General features: G+C 41.7%; 1 protein-coding gene across 1 annotated transcript in view; it reads right to left on the minus strand.

The window, feature by feature from the left end:
- LOC149318037 (acidic leucine-rich nuclear phosphoprotein 32-related protein-like) overlaps positions 1-18,637 on the minus strand; it is a 30,888-nt gene extending 12,251 nt beyond the window's left edge. Inside the window, exons 1-3 of the mRNA XM_089507692.1 lie at positions 18,627-18,637; positions 8,827-8,980; positions 416-509 (exon numbers count right to left, since the gene is read on the minus strand). Of these exons, the coding sequence (XP_089363818.1) occupies positions 416-509; positions 8,827-8,980; positions 18,627-18,637 (259 nt within the window). The remainder of the gene's footprint in view (positions 1-415; positions 510-8,826; positions 8,981-18,626) is intronic.
- Between the last annotated feature and the right edge of the window lie 905 nt (positions 18,638-19,542).

Raw genomic sequence — 19,542 nt, forward strand, 5'->3', positions numbered from 1 at the left:
AGGGTTCAAAATGTTTTGCTTACTTATGCTAGGCTTATCAAAACTGCTTGGTCCATTTCACATGTGCATTTTGTTAATTTTGGATAAAAAAATGCTGAAACATATTGAATATGGTTGAGACCCTAACTCTACACTTTCTATGTTATTTCTGCTACTGGTACAAAATATTATGTTAAAGAAGCAACACCCAGGGACACACCTACTTCATTAACTGAGTCAATCTCCAAGATATCTCATTGTGTGTATGCAAACATGCCAAAATCAATAATAATAATAATAATAATAATAATAATAATAATAATAATAATAATAATAATCTGACATAAAAACATTTCTGGTCCCAAGCATTTTTGATAAGGGATACTCAGTCTGTATTGGCTTTCATAGAGGTTACAAACTAGATATATTTCTATACCTTCTCTCACTCGAGGGCAGTGGATCTGACTCCCTTGAACGTCATGTTCTTGTAATTCATGCCAGGTGAGATACTTGAAAGAATCTGATGGAAGCTTGAAAGGAGAGAAGGAAAATAAATACAATTCCTCTTCTGCAAGATATAATTTAACTAGTAGAAAAATGCCAGACACTCTTTAGTTTGAACTTTATTTTTGCTTTATTACCAAAAAATGGACATATTCTGTTTTTCAGAACATTTGCTTTCCTAAAAATGAAAACAATTTAGCCCTAAATATTTATCATGGATGCAGTCCAGATGGAAGCACATGCAACAACCAGACTTGTTGGTACCTGAGATGAGATATTTTCATTATTTATATTGGCCACTTTAACTATTTCCTAGTAGGAGGTATCTCACACGAAGATGCCAGGAGAGGTAGGCTAGACATTTGAGCTGGTACTACAGTACTAACTGTTGTAAAAGTAATGATTTCAGTAACCTCAAATATATGTAGAGACATACATAACTTTAGAAGTGAGCCTGTGATGGATGCACATTCACTGCACTTTGAGCTTTCAGGATACCTTTTCATAGAATCATTGAATCATAGAGTTGGAAGATACCACAAGGGCCATCCAGTCCAACCCCCTGCCATGCAGGAACTCTCAATCAAAGCATCCCTGACAGATGGCCATCCAGCCTCTGTTTAAAGACCTCTAAGGAAGGAGACTCCACTACACTTCGAGGGAGTTTGTTCCACTGTCGGACAGCCCTTACTGTCAGGAAGTTCCTCCTAATGTTGAGGTGGAATCTCTTTCCCTGGAGCTTGCATCCATTGTTCCGGGTCCTGTTCTCTGGAGCAGCAGAAAACAAGCTTGCTCCCTCCTCAATATGACATTCCTTCAAATATTTAAACAGGGCTATCATATCACCTCTTAACCTTCTCTTCTCCAGGCTAAACATCCCCAGCTGACTAAGTCATTCCTCATAGGGCATGGTTTCCAGACCCTTCACCAGTTTAGGTGCCCTGCTTTGGACATGCTCCAGTTTCTCAATGTCCTTTCTGAATTGTAGTGCCCAGAACTGGACACAATATTCCAGGTGGGGGCTGACCAAAGCAGAATAGAGTGGCACTATTACTTCCCTTGATCTAGACACTATACTTTTATTGATGCAGCCTAAAGTTGCATTGGCCTTGTTAGCTGCCGCATTGCACTGTTGACTCATGTTCAACTTGTGGTCTACTTGGACTTCCAGATCCCTCTCACATGTAGTCTCATTCAGCCAGGTGTCCTCCATCCTATATCTGTGCATTTCATTTTTCCACCCTAAGTGAAGCACCTTACATTTCTCCATGTTGAATTTCATTTTGTTAGTTTTGGCCCAGCTTTCTAGTCTATTCCGGTCAATTTTGAATTTTGATCCTGTCCTCTGGAGTATTAGCTATTCCTCCTAATTTGGTGTCATTTGCAAATTTGATAAGTATGCCTCCAATTCGATCATTCAAGTCATTGATAAAGATGTTGAATAGCACTGGACCCAGGATAGAAGTCTGTGGGACCCCACTGGTCACTTCTCTCCAGGATGAAAACTGAGTTCATGGGAAACCAAGCCAGGCTTTGTATCAGCTATGAAGGCACATCCCTCAACCTCAGAAAAAGATTGTGCACAATGATAATTGACTGGGTCTTCTGTGACTTCAAAGGTTATATTCTCCCTTTTGCATTATGCTGGCACTTTTGTTAATCATAAAAACTGCTTCCTTTTTAGTTTATCTCTGTTTTTCTCTAAGTGCAACTCCTCTTAAGTTACAAATACAGATATTTTAAAAATAGCTGGAAATGAATTTTTAAAAGCAGAGAGTTGAAAGCAAGAAGAGGAATTGGCAATCTCTCTATAATATTTATATTCAGATTCATGGCCTGCAGAATACTACACAGATCTGAAGGGCTTTGTAGAACAGTAAATAAAGTTTCAAGCAAAGACAGACAAAGTGCAGCCCTGTGCAACCGTAGCCACCCTAGATGCTTTGACCCTCCCAAGAACAAGATACATTTGCCTCCAAAATGGAGTTATGTGACACTAGATGCCTCCCAGTGTGTAATTCTCCATTTAACCTTTTCCACCAGTATTCATAAGACCAAAATTGATGTGTTCCCTCCTCAAAATGTTCATGTCTGGTTTTGAAAAATCAGGTGTTTTTAAAATATTTTTTAATGATATGTGTGGCTTTTGAAGGCTCAGAGTAGTGATGGAAGTTGTCCACCTTGGTCTAAAGCCAAGGAGAACAGAAATGGTATTTCATATTCCAATAAGTAGATGGCTTATGAAATCATAAAAGGGTGGGTAAGGGATCCATGTAGGTCAATTACATGAAGAATATATTTTAATCTGCTGATCTTGTTTTTACTATTACAACTAATATTAAGATGCAAAAGGATCTTGTAGTGCCTTTGAGACTAACACCTGTTAGCCTCAAAGATACTACAAGATCCCTTTGTACACTGATCCAGACTAACAGCAATTTCTTTCATATACTACTACTACTACTACTATTACTACTACTACTACTACTAATCTCTCTCTGGCTTTGCTTCGCGAACGAAGATTCATGAAGATGCATCCCGCGCTTTGTACAAGCATGTTGGTGACTAAAAAGGCCAATCCAGGACAAACAGGTCCAGTTGCAGAAAGCACAGCGGAAAGTCTCTTTGGGTGATGTTTCTGGGATGCGGTTCTTTCTGTGTTGTCATTTCTATTCAAGACTCATTCGCCGTGAGCTTTCGAAAAAGGCTGCAGCATCATGGGAAGTGCGTCTCCATGCCTCCCGATGCAAGGCCAGGGAGGACCATTGTTGGTGATTAATTTTGCCAAGCCTGAGATGTGGTTTCAGGGAGTCCTTGTATGTCTTCTTCGGGGTGCCCCTCTTACGCTGACCCATGGCGAGTTCATCATAGAATACTATTTTGGGGAGGTGATGGTCCTTCATCCTAGAAACGTGTCCTGCCCAGCGCAGCTGCGTCCTCAATAGCATGGCTGCATTGCTGGTGATCCCTGCTTGCTCAAGGTCAGCAACATTTGTCGCATAGTCCGTCCGGTGTATATTTAGAATTGTGCGTAAACAGCGCTGATGAAAGCGTTCAAGGAATTGTAGGTGTTGGCGATAGGTGACCCATGTTTCAGACCCGTAGAGGAGAATAGACAGTACAATGGCTCTATACACACTGATTTTTGTGCTTCGCCTCAAGTGTGTGTTACTCCAGACTCTTTTGTGAAGCCTTCCAAATGCACTATATGCCTTTGCCAGTCTGTGATCGATTTCTTTATCAATCTTGGCATCTGAGGAGATGATGCTTCCCAGGTAGGTGAACTGCTGGATGGACCTAAGCACAGATGTGCCTACAGTGATGTGGGGATGGTAGTGTTCTTCCTGAGGCTGGTAGAGAACTTCCGTTTTCTTCAGACTGACTTCCAGCCCAAAGAGGTCTGCAGCTGTTGCAAAACAAGATGTTAGGCGCTGCAGAGCTGCTTCCATATGGGCAACAAGGACAGCATCATCAGCAAAAAGCAGCTCATGGACTAGATAGTTTAGAGTCTTAGTGCGGGCCCTCAGGCAGCTTAAGTTAAACAGGCTACCATCAGTACGGTAGCGTATATAAATGCCGTCTTCCTCTTTGAGATCTGCCATAGCCCTTTGGAGCATCATGCTGAAGAAGATTGTAAATAGAGTTGGAGCGAGAACACAACCTTGTTTCACACCATTAGTTATTAGAAAGGGCTCCAAGAGAGCAACGCCATATCTGACTTGACCTTGCTGGCCTTCATGTAGCAGGATGATCATTTTGAGGAATTTGGGGGGGGGGCATCCTAGTCGTTCCAGGATGTGCGACAGACCTTTTCTACTCACAGTGTCGAAGGCTTTGGTGAGGTCAACAAATGTTACATAGAGTCCTTTGTTCTGCTCTCTACATTTCTCTTGCAGTTGTCTAAGGGCAAATACCATGTCTGTAGTGCTCCTATTAGCTCTAAAGCCGCATTGGCTTTCAGGAAGAAGTTCTTCTGCAATAGCAGGAACTAATCTGTTCAGCAGTATCCTTGCAAGGATTTTTCCAGCAATGTTATACCTTGATAGTTTGAGCAATCCAATTTTGCTCCTTTTTTCTTGTACAGGGTGATGATGACTGCATCTTGGAGATCTGATGGCCGTTCGCCTTTTTCCCAGCAACTCACAAGGAGCTCGTGGAGTTTAGCATGGAGTACATGACCTCCGTGTTTCCAAGCTTCAGGTGGAATTCCATCAATCCCGGCAGCCTTGCCATTTTTCATCTGCTGTATGGCCTTAACCGTTTCTTCCAAAGTGGGAGCTATGTCCAATTCCTTCTTCATCGGTTGTTGTGTCATGTGTTGAATAACTGAGTCTTGGACTACTCGGTTGGCACTAAAGAGGCTTTGGAAATGTTCAGCCCATCGGTTCAGAATGGAAGCTTTATCTGTAATTAGTGTTTGACCATCTGTACTGTATAGGGAGCTTTGGATCTGATATGTAGGTCTAAACACTTCTTTAAGAGCTTCATAAAATCCTCTGGAATCACCCAGATCTGCACAACGTTGTGTCTTTTCTGCTAAATTGATCCACCACTTGTTCTGAATGTCTCGGAGTTTTTGTTGGAGTTGACTACGTGCAAAGCGAAAGGCTGCTTTTCTTACATGGCAAGATGGCTGGGCGAGGTGTGCCTGGTGAGCAGTTCTCTTTTTTGCCAACATCTCCTGGATCTCTTGGTTGTTTTCATCAAACCAGTCTTGGTTTTTCTTGAGGGAGAATCCTAAGGATTCTTCCGTAGATTGCAGGATGCTGTTTTTGATATGTTGCCAAAGCACTGTAGGAGAAGAGTCTACAGGATGGTCTTCAAGTTTTGTTTGCAAATTTCCCTGGAAGTTGTCTCTTATGGCAGCTTTTTGAAGATTGTTGACTTGGAGTCTCCTCTTTAGGTTGCCACCCCTCTTAGGTTTCAACTTAAAATGAAGATTTAGTTTGCATCTTACGAGGCGATGATCTGTTTGACATTCTGCACTGGGCATCGCTCAGGTATGACGGACATCGCGAATATTTCTCTGGCGCACTAGGATATAGTCAATGAGGTGCCAGTGTTTGGATTGGAGATGCATCCAGGTTGTCTTCACGCTATCTTTCTGCTGAAAGATGGTGTTTGTAATAGTCAGCTGCTGTTCTGCACAAAATTCTAGCAGGAGGCATCCGTTATCATTACAGTTTCCAACACCATGCTTGCCTAAAACACCTTTCCAGGCTTCGAAGTTCTTTCCTACTCTGTCATTGAAGTCACCAAGGATAATGATTTTGTCTTCTGCAGGGACTTTTTGTATAAGGTGGCATTGGTCTGAGTAGAATTTGTCTTTCTCCACAGGGTCGGCTTGCATAGTTGGGGCATATATACTGAAGAGAACAACATGTGGGAGGCGTAAGGAGATAATGCGATCAGAGTGTCCTGTTGGCAAGGTTTCGAGTTTGGAGACAATGGCGTTTTTGATCATAAAGCCTACACCTGAAAGATGTTTTTCAGTTTTGGGTTTGCCAGACCAGTAGTGTGTGTAGCTGGCACTGTGTTCTTTAAGACTGCCTTCCTCGTGGAGATGAACTTCACTAAGAGCAGCGATGTCGATGTTAAGTCGTGACAGTTCATGGGCTATTAGGGCAGAATGATGAATCTTGCATGGTTCTGATGCAAGCATTAGTCTATTTGCACCTTTGGAGGCTGGTGTGTGCCTTTGTCTCTTTGTCTTTGTTTGACCGCATCAGAAGATGCCCGTTGGCTTCGGGTTGTTGGGGATGAGCTTTCTTTAGGCCACCTTTTCTAGGCCCCTCTCCATATGGACCAAGCAGTGCTCTCCTTAAAAAAGGCTGCTTGGTCATTCAGGATGCTGCCAAACAAGACTGTCATCCCTGGTCAGTCTCAAGCGACCAAAGTCCTGAACCGCCTGCATGCAGGGTTGGGTCTGCGGCTTCCAGTGCATCTTTACACCTGCCATTTTGTCCCTCGCCTATCGCTACAGGGCTTTTTCAGAGAGTGAATGTATCCTCTGAGCCTGTGCAATGGATTTTTCTGGTGGAGCGCAGCGTGCACAGAACTGGCCTCACCCTTTAAACCAGAGGTTCGTCTGCTGAGGCCTTGACAAGCATGGACGGTAGCAGCGAGGTCCTCGGGTCATAGGTTTGATTAGAGTTTCCTTCTCTTAGATGGTTGACCTTACAGGGTTAGACAAGCACCATCTGCCCGGGTTTGGGATTAGCGTTTTCCATCTCCTAGGATGGTTGCCATAAGGCTAGAGAGCCCATCCTGCCCTTTGACGCTCTTGGTCAGACCCTTTGGTTGTGACCTGTCTGGCATGCGAGGCCCTGCCGGTGGCTATTATACCACCGCCAGCATAGCTCACAACATCATTAGGGTGTGCAAGCCTCTCCCTCACGACAAGGGGGCATCAATGGAGAGGACTACTACTACTACTACTACTACTTATTTATATCCTGCATTCTCTCCAAGTGTGAGACAGGGCAGCTGACAAAAAAGCACATGTGAGTGAAAAAAAACTTGTTGCTATATGCTTTCAAGTCAACTCTGACTTACAGTGACCCTATAGTAAACTTTTCTTGATAGGTTTTATTCAGAGGAGGTTTACCATTGCCTGGCTCTTATGCTGAGAGAGAGAGAGAGAATATTACTTGTTCAGGGTCACCTAGTACATTTCCATGGTTGAGAGTTTAGCTCTGGAACCACTACACATATTGGCTCATACATAGAAATAAGAAAAAACATGACTGGAATCATCTTGGGTAGTTGGGAATACATAACCTACAGTTATGCATTTGTGACTGCTATGTATTCATGATCTTTATGTAGACCCTAGTTTAGGGGTTTATATAGGGACCGTGAAAGTGCCCCAAATCCCACTTACCAGTAAGCAGCTCCTTTGATTGGTGGCAGTTCATTCCCCTGTTGACTGAGAAGTGGATGCCTGCTGTGCTGGAGATCACTTGCAGGATGGGGTGGGAACATCAGGCATCCACTTCTTGATCAACAGGGGACTGGATCCCCATCAGTCCCAACTTATCAATAAGTGGGTTATAGAGGGGGGGTCTGACTGGAATCTACTATGCAACACTGTGGCTGCAATGCTGTGTAGTACATAATGGTCATACAGGATTCCTCCAGAGACATGCAAGTAATTTTTAAAACCCCACAAAAAACTATTGTTAAAAGGTAAATTAACTACCCACAGAATTAAAACCATTTAAAACAAATCCACTAGAGGGTCTATACAAGGTACTATTACTGCTGGTATCACCATCATACTGCTAGTATTACCACCACCACCACCATCATCATCTTCAGTTATAGATTAGATTTCTTTTCTTGATAATTTATGAACACATGTTATAATCTGCCTTGGCTATATGAAATCACAACAAAAGGTGGTGTAAAATGAAGCAGACTAACACACACAAAACATACATAGTTGGCTAATGAGGATATATGTGATTGAAGTAGAGGGGAGCCGAGTTCATTCTGCAACAGAGAAATTGACAAACATCACTTCAACTATCAAGGCTTCATTCTATGGAATTCCGGGATTTGTAATTTGTTGTAGCACCAGAGCACTCTGACAGAGAAGGCTAAATAGCTTACAAAACTACAAAACCCAGAATTCCATAGCATTGAGCCATAGCAGTTAAAGAGATGTCAAACGTCATTATTTCTAATGTGAAGTCAAAGGCTTTCATGGCAGGTATCCATAGTTTTTTGTGGGTTTTTCAGGCTATGTGGCCATGTTCTAGAGGTGAGAGAAGATGTTCAGAGAAGATGCCAGCCACAGATGCAGGTGAAATGTCAAGAAGAAACTCCTCTAGAACATGGCCACATAGCCTGAAAAGCCCATAAAAAAATTATTCATTATTTCTGCAGTGCAGATGCAGCCTAAAGCTCTTGTTTTTATGGGCACTTGAATGGAGCCCTGCTGATAGCTTGTAGTCCTGAGCTCAGGTTGTGTTTATGCTTTTCAGTGAGGATTCTGAGGCAGCCAAGCACACACATGGAAATGAAAGCAAAATTGCTGCTGGCCTTTGGGTTGGAACAAATAGAAGAAAATATCCTTAGTTCTTTGAATGGGCATAATTCATTACAGTCCAGGCTTAAGGTAAATTCTGAAAAGCAATCCATTCAGTTTCTTCTACCCATGCACAAGGCAGCCTTCCTTTCCCTGTTGCAATCACTAATCTCCTAGATCTGAAGGCTAAAACTGAGGGAGAAGGTTTCCACTCTCATCATGACACAGGAGCTGCTAAGAGTGAGGTGCTAGTAATGAGGTTACCATCAATTTGGGCTTCTTTCCACAGAAACGAGAACCAGAATGCTTACTGGAGAGGCAATGCCAGAATCACAGCTGGGCTGATGTATCACTTGGTTCCTTGATGATAACACTGGCAAATGGATGTCTAGATTGCTTAGATCAGAGCAGGGAGAAGATTGCGAGGTGCAGAACCTGAAGCAGCTTGTGTTCAGACCTGAGGAGCTGAAGAAATATAAAATATTGGTTTCTGATCTGGTGAAGCAAATTAACAGTCATCAGACCCCAAGAAGAGCTTGGTAAATTATGCCTTAAAAGTCATTGTCTGTCCAGTTTGCCATAGGAAGATTTGGTAGTAATTTATAATCAATATTGTTGCATTGTTTAAAAAGTCACATTACTGTTTCATCACTTTTAGTATAGTATGTGTAAGGGGTGCTGCTATGCGGTGGCAAAGTCAAGGCATTTTCCCCCATAGGAATTCTGTCTCGTCAGTGAAATTTTCTTTCATTCCCAAATTTCTAGCATTGCTGAGTCAGATGCAGAAAATCATTAACACCTAGACCTCTGCTACTTATTGTGTTCACATTCCCTTGGTAATTTTCTCTTATCCTTTCCTTTGGCTTCCTAAACAATATTTCTGAATGTGGACTGAAGTTTTAAATTATTGCAATACTAGAAATGTTTGAGACTGAAGGAACATGTCATGGGAGGGGGAAAGAATTCTTATTTGAATGGGCAATGTCCTCATATATTTTGATACATCAGGGGCAGCTGGTGGAACTGTCACTGCAGTGAGATGAATTGAAAGGAAGCTATGCTAGTACTGGATGCTCATTCACGCTCTCATTCAACTTGGAGCAATTTTGGGAAAAGTGGACATAGAATCCAGAATGGATATGGCATGTCCATGGTAGTGGATCCACCAGCTGCCCTTGCCACACACCAGCCAGAATCTTATTAGTGACTTACACATCCATGAGTACAGATCATGTACCTATATATCCCCTTTTGGATATGGTGCAGAGGGATAAGCTCTTGCCCTTGTGTTCCAACCCCAAACCTCTCACTCCTGGCAGGCTGTCAGGCCCCAGGAAAGGCTGATGTTGCCCATTCTTACTAGAGTGAATGGGAGTGATGAAGTGATTCATACCATGAAGATCCAGCTGCTCTAAGCTCGTGGTGGTGGAAGGCAGGTGTACCCCATTTCTTTCCCTTGCAAGCTGAGCCCAGGTGCTTCTCTATTGTCTGATTCACCTCCCACCCTTCCCCAACAGTAAGCGACAGCACTAAGGGTTCTTCCTGGGGCTTCACACTGCTGCTAGGTGGTGGGGTGATGCCAAATTATGTGTATGGATCTCCTGTACACATATAGTACCTTTCCCATTACATTAGTTTTAATATGTCAGTTCATTACAATGTTGTTACTAAGAATCATTGCTTGTCAATTATTCCATCCAACACATTACTTTGAAGGACTGCTGGATCAAAAACCCATGTAGTACGCTACTCTGTTCCTGCAATGACCAACCAGGTACCAATGAGAAGTTGGCAAGCAGGCTATGAATGCAGTGGCATTTCCCAGTCACTGATACCGAGAAAGAGAAACCCTGGAAGCTGCTGATCCAGTCTTATCCATTCTTACTGACAGCAGCTTTCTCGGTCTCAGGCAAAGGTCCTTCATGTTAGCTTCCCCATCCTTTGAAATGAAAATGACAGGGAAATAACTTGGGATTCTTCAGCATGCCAAGTGTGTTCTTCAAAAAGATCTGTGCCCAGTCTGTCTCAAAATCTTCCCACACTATACAACAACATCCAGTATTGGACAAAGGAATGGGACTCCTAGCAGACCAGCAAGTTGATTAAGGAAGACTCAGAACAATGAGAGGCCAAAAGAGGTAACATGAAACACATGATACTCTTATAAAGCCTGCCATTTGGTCAAAGCACCTTCTCAGCTATACTTCAGAGGTGGGGAATGTGAAGCCTTCCAGATGATCTCAGGTTTCATTTCCCATCAGCATTTACCAACACAACTAATGGGGACGATAATGGGAGTTTTAGCCCAACAATATCTGGATGGGTACAAGGTGCCCAACTTTGTTCTACTTGCTATAAATATACTTGTTACCTTTTTGGCCCCTCTTCCTTCTTCATCACTAAGTCTGACACACAGAACTTTATACATGCGCCACAAAAGCTTATATGGGAATTGATTGCATGGGACTTGTAGAATGTAACTGGAGTGGAATGAAAGGGGACTGGAAGGGATGGGATCAGGGAAAGAACGCATATTACTGCACTGGAGAACACCACAGATGCCGCTCAAAGTCCCCAATCTTACCCCATCTGTCCCACAGCAGCCAATTTTCAAAACTGTTCAGAATTGTTCTTGAAAATCAGCTGCTGTCGGACAGATGGGGAATGGATTGTGGACTTTCAGAGGCATTGGTGGCATTTTCCTGTGAGGTTGTATGCATTCTTTCCCCGTTCTGTTCCCTTCCCGCCCCCTTTTGTTCCACTCCAGTCCCATTCTACAAGCCGCATGTGATAAACTCCCTAGTTTACTATTTTGTTGGGCAAGAGAACTGGAATTGGTTGGTGTTTATTGTATAAATGGTGCAATTTTCAAGGTTGTGATTTCAAGCAAATGAACATCGCTAAATACCTTGATAGATATGCATCTTCAGTAGCATACCCAATTCAGCAAGCCATATTTCTGTTATTCTACAAGCCCTGTGATCTTTCACAAAACATGATTATAACAGCTGCATAAGGGAGGAAAGAGAAACGTGCAAATATAAAATGCTCCAGTAAGAATGCTAATTGAAACTTCCATCCATGGAGGAATGCATGGTCAATACAAAATACTAAAACAGCTTCAGACTGAAGCAGTGTTTAATTTCAGAACACTTCTGAATAGAGTATAAACATAAGCTGCAGTGGCAAAACTCATTTTTGGAAATAGTGAAAGAGAAAAAAAGGAAGTTTGCAAAACTCTCTTTCATGTGATCTTTAGTTATGTCAGTGTACTGCTTTTCAAATTTTTAATCTCAGGGGATTTATTTTCCTATCCTCATAAAAAGAGAAGGAAAGGAGGACTCTAGTGTCAGAAATTGCAAATGCACCTTTCCTACCGTAAAATATTGGGGAAGTTATGTGATGAGTTATACAGTAGAAACAGATATTGCAGGAACATGGTTATTTCACCCTCAGGCAGTAAGATAACTCTGGAGACGAGGCAGACATTTAAGCCTGTTCAAGGTTGTTCTTTGAGAACCATCTAGCTGTGCCAACAAAGAAGGAATGGTATGGGAATGAGTGGGCAATATGTTCATTAATTGTAATGAATAAAAATTGAGCTCACCATGAGTTTGAAATTCTGGGTAGTTTATTTAGGCAATGTTAACACTTGTTTAATTCTGACAATGAATGTCTCTGATCTGGATCTATAATTACTGAATAAAGGTCTAATGTGTTTAACCTACTGAAGCCTGAGTTTCTGAACTTGGTTCCTGATGGATTTGACATCTAGGAAGAACTTTGAGATGCACTGGTTTATTTCAACATGAACTTTCATCATACAGACATGGATTAATATCCGTTCAAGGTGATTCTGAAATAAAGCAGTTAGTCTGAAAGGTTCTACCAGATTCCTTTATCCCACACTCCCCACTTTCCATTTTATGTAATGACAGTTAAATGCAGCTATCTCTGTGGAAACTTTACTGTCCTTGTTTGCCTGGCATGTGATCTTCAATATCCCAGTGCATGGCAAGAAATTCTGGGTTTTTCTAAGGAAGGAGTGGATAACCTGTAGTCCACATGTATTTAGAGACCCACAAGGGTGGTGGTTCTTTATTTCCCCCTGCTGGAGAACTACCACCTGAGAAATCCCTGCCCCTCCCATAAACGGCAGCTAATGATGGTTATGTGTTACCTGCAGTATCAGAAGTATCAGACATTGTATGTCTTTTTATATCAGTTGCTATGGAACATGAGATAGAGGGTGTAGTTTGCCCTGCTGATGGGCTTCAATGACTGATTGATCACCATATGAGCTGAAAGTTTGACTGGATAGGCCTTTGGTGACCTAGCATGGGTCTGTGTTCTTATAGCATTCACCTAGCTATAGACATTTGCAGCTGGTTCCACAGTCCAGGCAACTGTTTAATCAATGCTCCAAGCCCCCTATGTGCAACCTTCCACCATCTCCCTCTTGATCTTGTCATTAGTTGCCACAGTGAGCTGTCCACGGTCCTGGCAGTCTGCTGTCAATCCTGTATTTTGCTATGCTCAGCTAGGGCTGCACTTACACTGTAGAATTAATGCAGTTTGACACTGCTCAATGCTATGGAATTATGGGATCTGTAGTTTTTATATAGAGAGAGCCTTCTCTGTCAGAGAGCTCTGTTGCCACAACAAATGACAAATGTCAGGATTCCATAGGATGAAGCCATGATAGGTAAAATGATTTCAAACTGCTTTAATTCTACAGTGTGGCTGCAGCCTAGGATAATGTGCTCATTTTATTAACACCCCCTTCCCCAAATCTATGTATACTTTTCTATTGTTTTATGTATGAGCTGAATATTAAGTTGGATTAAATGCAGAGGCAAATATCTTATGTGTTGAATTTTGGGTATCAGATTGATTTATGAAATTGGATTTCAAAATGATTTTTACATGCCTCAATAACCAAGCAGATAAAAATAGTAATTTACTATTTTATTGCTGTCCATATAAATACATTAGATCAGTGTTGTGTGCAAGGTTTTGGAACTGGTTTGAGTAAACTGCCCTGCAAATGGCTGACTTTTATTGGTTTTATGCAATGCAGTCATTTAATGCATCATCAGTGTCAGAAAAGATAGCATTATACAATGCCATTAGATATAATACAAATAATTACAGCAAGAAAAAGGGCCAATGTAGATATGAGTGGTGACTTTGACTATCCCAAATTCAGACAGTACATCTTGTCACTAAAACAACCCTGGGAGGTAGGATCAATGGAAAGATAGTGAGTGGCCCAAAACTAGCCTAGGACCTTCACAGCTAACTTTGGTAAGGTGTGGTTTTCTGGTTTCTACCATGTTTAATCCACCAGCTGGCTTCAAAAGTGGAATAGTCTGACATTATATCTGTACAGCACTAAGTGTGCTCATTAAGGATAGTTACTGGAAGGGGAATCAAACAAGGGAGAAACAATGTTATTTTCTTAAAGATTGAGACTAGCTAGACACAAACACTTTAGTGAACTGATGTTCACTTATTGAAAATATCAAATTGTTATAAGCTTAGATCTGGATAGTGCTTGTTCCCTGCATGCCTTCTGTTTTCACTGGTTTAGACCTGGATCCAAGAAAACTTACAGCAGAGATGGGCAACTTCCAAGGGGGCACATTACCCTCTCAAGCCACCCTGGTCCACCCCATCATGCTAATGCCTCTACAGTCATAGGTAGATATTTATTGGCATTCCTTGGGGGGGGGGAAGGGGGCAGGTAGCAGAGGTATTTCCCTATTCAGACACTGAACATAACTAGACCTGCTTACCTTCAGAAAGAACACTGCATCATAGATTTCAAAGCATGACCTGGACTCAAAGTAGCTTCATTATCTATAGTAAGCTTCTGTGATATAAAGCATGAGCAATTCATTTCTGAAAGAAGGATCTCAGCATATTTTATTTATTGAAGGGCATCTCTTCTGTTTTGTGAAACTGTTGATTCTTTGTGGCAGCTTGGTGAGATGAAACGGGCCATTAAAGACACCTAGCTGCCTTTTAGTTGAAATGATGCATTAGAATATAGTCTCTGCTGAAACATGGGCATCTAAAGAAATGTGGATGTGTGGGGTTAATAGTGCTCTCCATACACAAACCCTGAAATATGGATTCCAGACTGTGTAAAAGGCTGTGAACTTTGATATAATGTCAGTGCTCAGGGGTGTTGAGGGGAATCTGGAAGGCATGTGACATAGTAGACAAGGCCCCCTCAAGTATGTGGCTTCCCTTTCACCTGTATAATGTGTGAAGGGTCTATAGCAGTGGTTCCCAAACATTGGTCCTTCACATGTTTTGGATGGCAGCTCCTAGAATTCCTGACCATTGACCAAGCTGGCTGGAGCTTCTGGGAGTTGATGTTAAAACACACTGAAAACTTAAGTTTGGGAACCACTGGTCTATAGGCTGAACCAGTAAAAAGCAACTTCCTGCTTGTTTCCAGACTGGCTCTTCTGTACAGAGCAAACTGGTGTAGTGGTTAGAGTACTGGAATAGGACTTGGGAGGTTCAAATTCTTGTTTTCACTGAACCATGAAACTGACTGTGAGACTATGGGGCAGACACTTTCTTTCAATCTGACCTCTTTCACAGGGTTGTGGTGAAGGGAGGAGGAGGAGGAGAGATTTGTGCTCATTAGAGGAAATCTGGGATATCAATGTAGCTAATCATAAATAATTTTTCATCAATGAACCTATATTATAAAACACCATGAGATGTCAATGCCATCTTCCCATGCTGTAAATCAACCTTAATACTTCACTAATGTCATTAGGAGATATGAGGAGCATGAAACCATTTGTAAAGTCAAAGCATGAGAGAGAACCAAGTGGAATGTCCTATGACCCATTTTCAGGCATTTCAAGTGAAAGTCTTCTCAGATTAAACCACTGATAGACCTCTAGCTTCTATGCAGTTTATCTGTCCAACTAGCTCAATGAGTCATTGGCAAATCTTGGAAAGGGAAATACGTTTTAGGACTACATCTCCCAGAGCCAACATGCCCAGTCCTAAAATGAACATTTTCAAAGCTCTGGTCATTGGTCTTTTGGCACAAGGTAGCTCTCTAAGTTATATTCAAGGTGAACTGTATTTCAACCATCCAAACACTGAGTTTTAGATTACTATAACTGTGTACCTCACAGTGTTTTAAAACTGAATGTAAGTACAGCCATTGGCTCAGCTAGATTGTAAAATTTCCTCTGCTCTCCCTCTTTTTTATTATTACCTCTTAAGGGTGAGCTAAAAATAATTGCAGTGGTAGAGGCAGGATGTAATTTAAAACAATTATTGCTTACCATATTTTAAACTACCCCAACTTTCTACCTAGATTGGAGAGGCCCTTGGCTCCGTCTGACTCTCCAAATGGTCTCTCTGGGAAATGTGCTTGAGATTATATCAACCATTAAGAGGGGAAATGAGATTCATGCTGTCTATCATGGCAGAGTTATTTCCCTCCTTTTGCCTGCAGTGAGAAATAGGTTGTTACCATAAATCACAGATCTTACTTCTGGAGAGGAATTCATTTCACTAATGCTCTTACAGGAACCTGCTGTGCCTGTAGCTTTTCTGGGCATTTTCCAATGGGAGAATTCCTTTTTTCAGGTGCATTTCCCAATGTTTTAAGAAATCTCAGAATAGGCCTCTGGGGACAAACCAGATGAAAGCCAATTCAAAATTGTTTGTTCTGATTCACACATGTATGCTCATCATTCATTGATTATAATATCAAGGGATCATTTAAATGTGTGATTTACCTATCACCCAGTTTGATATCATCCAGTGTCAGTTCCAGCATTGTATTCTTCATGGAAATGGTTCATCAGAAAGTAATCATGAGTGGAAAAATCAAGTGATGGTACAAATGTGTGAACTGAAGGCTGACTTTTTATCCTTGTCTGGGATGTACTTTGGAAAAGACACTTGTTTGGACTTCAGTTCACTGAATCTCTCCTGTATTGCTACTTGGCCTGCTACACTGATAACTTGTATTCCCCATCTGGACAAAGGGAGTAGCCTCCCTTTCAAGGAAAGCCACTTGTTCATATAATTTTTGCTGTCTTCGAATTTCTTTCTGTATGTGTGCTTTAACCCAATAAAAATGTTGCAGAAAATTCTTGTACTGGCATGCCCTTACAGAACCATAGTTTGGTCTAGAGCTAAGAACAGTCATTTTTTGGTCTGCAGCTAGATCCAGGGATTGTGCTGGCTGAAGGATCTTAGAATTTGTAGTACAGAAAATGCAACAGGTATCAAATGTGGTTAGGCCCCACTCTTTACATATTACAAATACAAATTCTCCTTTCCCTTCTCAACACAAAGCTTATTTTTGCAAACTACATCATGCTTAGACCATGGTCATATGGATTAAGTCATATCAATGCTTAAGGATCCATTCAGATCATAGGACTGCACATGTTCAGTTTAACTCCAAAAGACAAGCCATGCTTTGTTTTTAACACAGTACACTTTACAAAACAAACACTACATAAGATGGTACAGATCCCAGAGAAAATGGGGGAAAATTGGTTCATCAGGAATGAGTAGCCAACATGGTGGTCTCCAGATATTGGTGCCCCACCCCCCAACTCTCATCAGTCCCATCCAGCATTGCTAAAGGCTAGAGATGATGGGAGTTATTGTTCAATACCCTTTGGAGGAGCAAGAAATACATTCTTGTTCTCTCTGGCCTGTGGAAAAGCATTTGAAGGGAATAAAGGTCATTTCAGGCCATATCATAGCAAAGCTGATAGGGATGAGAAAAGCTGTTAGTAGAACTCCAACATATTAAAATTGGTTGCTGAAATTACAGGTTTGTGTGAAATTCTTGAAGTTTCCAACAGCAAGCCGACTGGGGAGAAAATAACAATGCATTTCTATAAAATGCTTAGCCATTCCATTGAGGGTCCATATATATCACAGGAAAGGTACATAGGTGAATTTCTTAAGATCCATTCAGCACACACATTGAGAATGTGGGACAGGATTGCCACCTTTTGAAATATAAAATTGTGATACCAAGTTAAGGAATGGAGGCAGATCCTAGAACAAAGAAGAAGCTGAAGTCAGGGATTTGTTTTGTTTTAATTTTTGAGGGGCCCAGGTATAGGCGGCAGTGATTTTAGACAAATTCAGTGTACTATCCAAGCCTCCAGTGATGTGGCCTGTGTTCAGAAATTAAACAGCACAGTTCACAAAAGGAACTTTCCTTGACCTGACAGCTCCCCGCGGTGTTCAGATAGCAAAGCAATAACAGGGATTGTAGCCTAATTCATCTGGAGAGTCACAAGTTAAGTGAAGTCTGTACAGAACTTGTAAACCTCCCAAAATAAAAGAAGTCAGGAAAACAAATGCCAACTAAACATCTCCTTTATTTCCTGACAACTAATTTAAAAGCAAAACTAGCTAAGTTGCTCCTGGCTACCATTTTCATTTTTTCCCTTTTGTCCCTCACCATTGTTCTGGTGACCTGAGATCACCTCTGCTGCTGCCATATTTTAAAGACTCACTGCTTCCATTTGTCACATCTGAGACATTATGGACAACATTATTTCTTTTGAGGCTTCATTAGAACCTTTGACTACTAGAGCAGAACTGTTAGGAAGCAATTTTATTAATGCACATTCTCTTTCAAATGTGTGGCTACACCATGAATGATTATCCTAACAGTGTGGCATTCATTTACTTGCTGCACAGAAAATGCCTCTGACTTGCCATTCAGGCCCAATTACCATAATTAGCCATATCACGTATAATTAGCCATTGCCGGTGGATATATAACTTGAGCACCAGGCTAGTCATCAATAACACTAACAATTGTACATTTCATATTGCGTTTCAGCAGCTGCTTGTACCTGCATTTCATAAATAATCCATTGCTTCGAAGATGTTATTTGTCTTCAGTAATGAACAAATGCCACATTTCTTCTTTGCTTTCATTGCCCCAAAGCCGGCCTCAACTATTCAGTTGCTGCTAACTCTGCATTTATAAAGATACCCAATCCTGTAACCCTATCTTAGGTTTTTCAAAGTGTGTCAAGTGAACAGTGCAAAGACTAAAGTTACTTTTCCACTTTCAGGCTCCTACCTTTCAGACATGGTGTGCTGCTGCTGCTGCTGTTGCTGCATGGAGTTTTCAAAGCTCCCATGAAGTCATCTGCCTGCTGCAAGAGCATTTCTTTCCATCTTTCCTCCTTCTGCATTTGCAATTGGGCATCCCTCTGAAAATGCAAAACCCTCTTTGGCGTTTTGGTTGGAACTCTATGGACTCGATATCACCAGGGAGACAGCGTGTTCAACGTGCAATGTCCGTTCTCTTTAGGAGGTATTGTTACCAATCTCTTAAGTGCATCAAGGGATTTCCTGTGTTTCTCCAGCCAATCACAAAGGACCTCTCAACCCCCGTCACCCCAGCCAAGAGTTTTCTGTAGGCTGTTGATACACTAAACAAGATACGAGCTTCATTACCTGGCTAAATCTGTCATGTTCTCAATCATTTCTACGTACTAGGATTTTTCATTTGTTTTCTAATTGTAAATAATAAAGAACCTTTGGTAGAGGAAAACTTTTGGGAACAGATTAGAGCATAGGATTGACCAGGGCTATTCAATCCCTCTTTTTTCCATTTTAAAATCTGAAAGAGCAGTTAATTCATTTTCCTCTTCTGAGGTGATGCCTTTAGTCAACAATGTCTTTTTATCACAGTTCACTGTAACCTGGAGAATGTCCCAAAAGCCCAATTCCCCCCCCCCCCCAAAGAGCCTTAATTGACTCCAATGGATTTTATGTCATTATCACAAGGTCATCTGCATACGCTCTCAACCTATAGGGGGTTACTTAACTAAGGACCGGTACATACCGGAGCAAAGCGGCATGGCGGCGGCAATATCAGGGTTCGATGTGGCTCAGCCTCGTGATGTAAGGGCGCCAGAGCACCCAAATGGCTCTAGCTGGGAGTGCCGTCATAAGGGAGCTTCTTTTTGAACTCGATCATTGCCGCAGCC

This window comes from Sceloporus occidentalis, unplaced genomic scaffold, assembly GCF_023333645.1.
Source record: "Sceloporus occidentalis isolate IW3139 unplaced genomic scaffold, rSceOcc1.0.p SCAF_2, whole genome shotgun sequence".
NCBI lineage: Eukaryota > Metazoa > Chordata > Lepidosauria > Squamata > Phrynosomatidae > Sceloporus > Sceloporus occidentalis.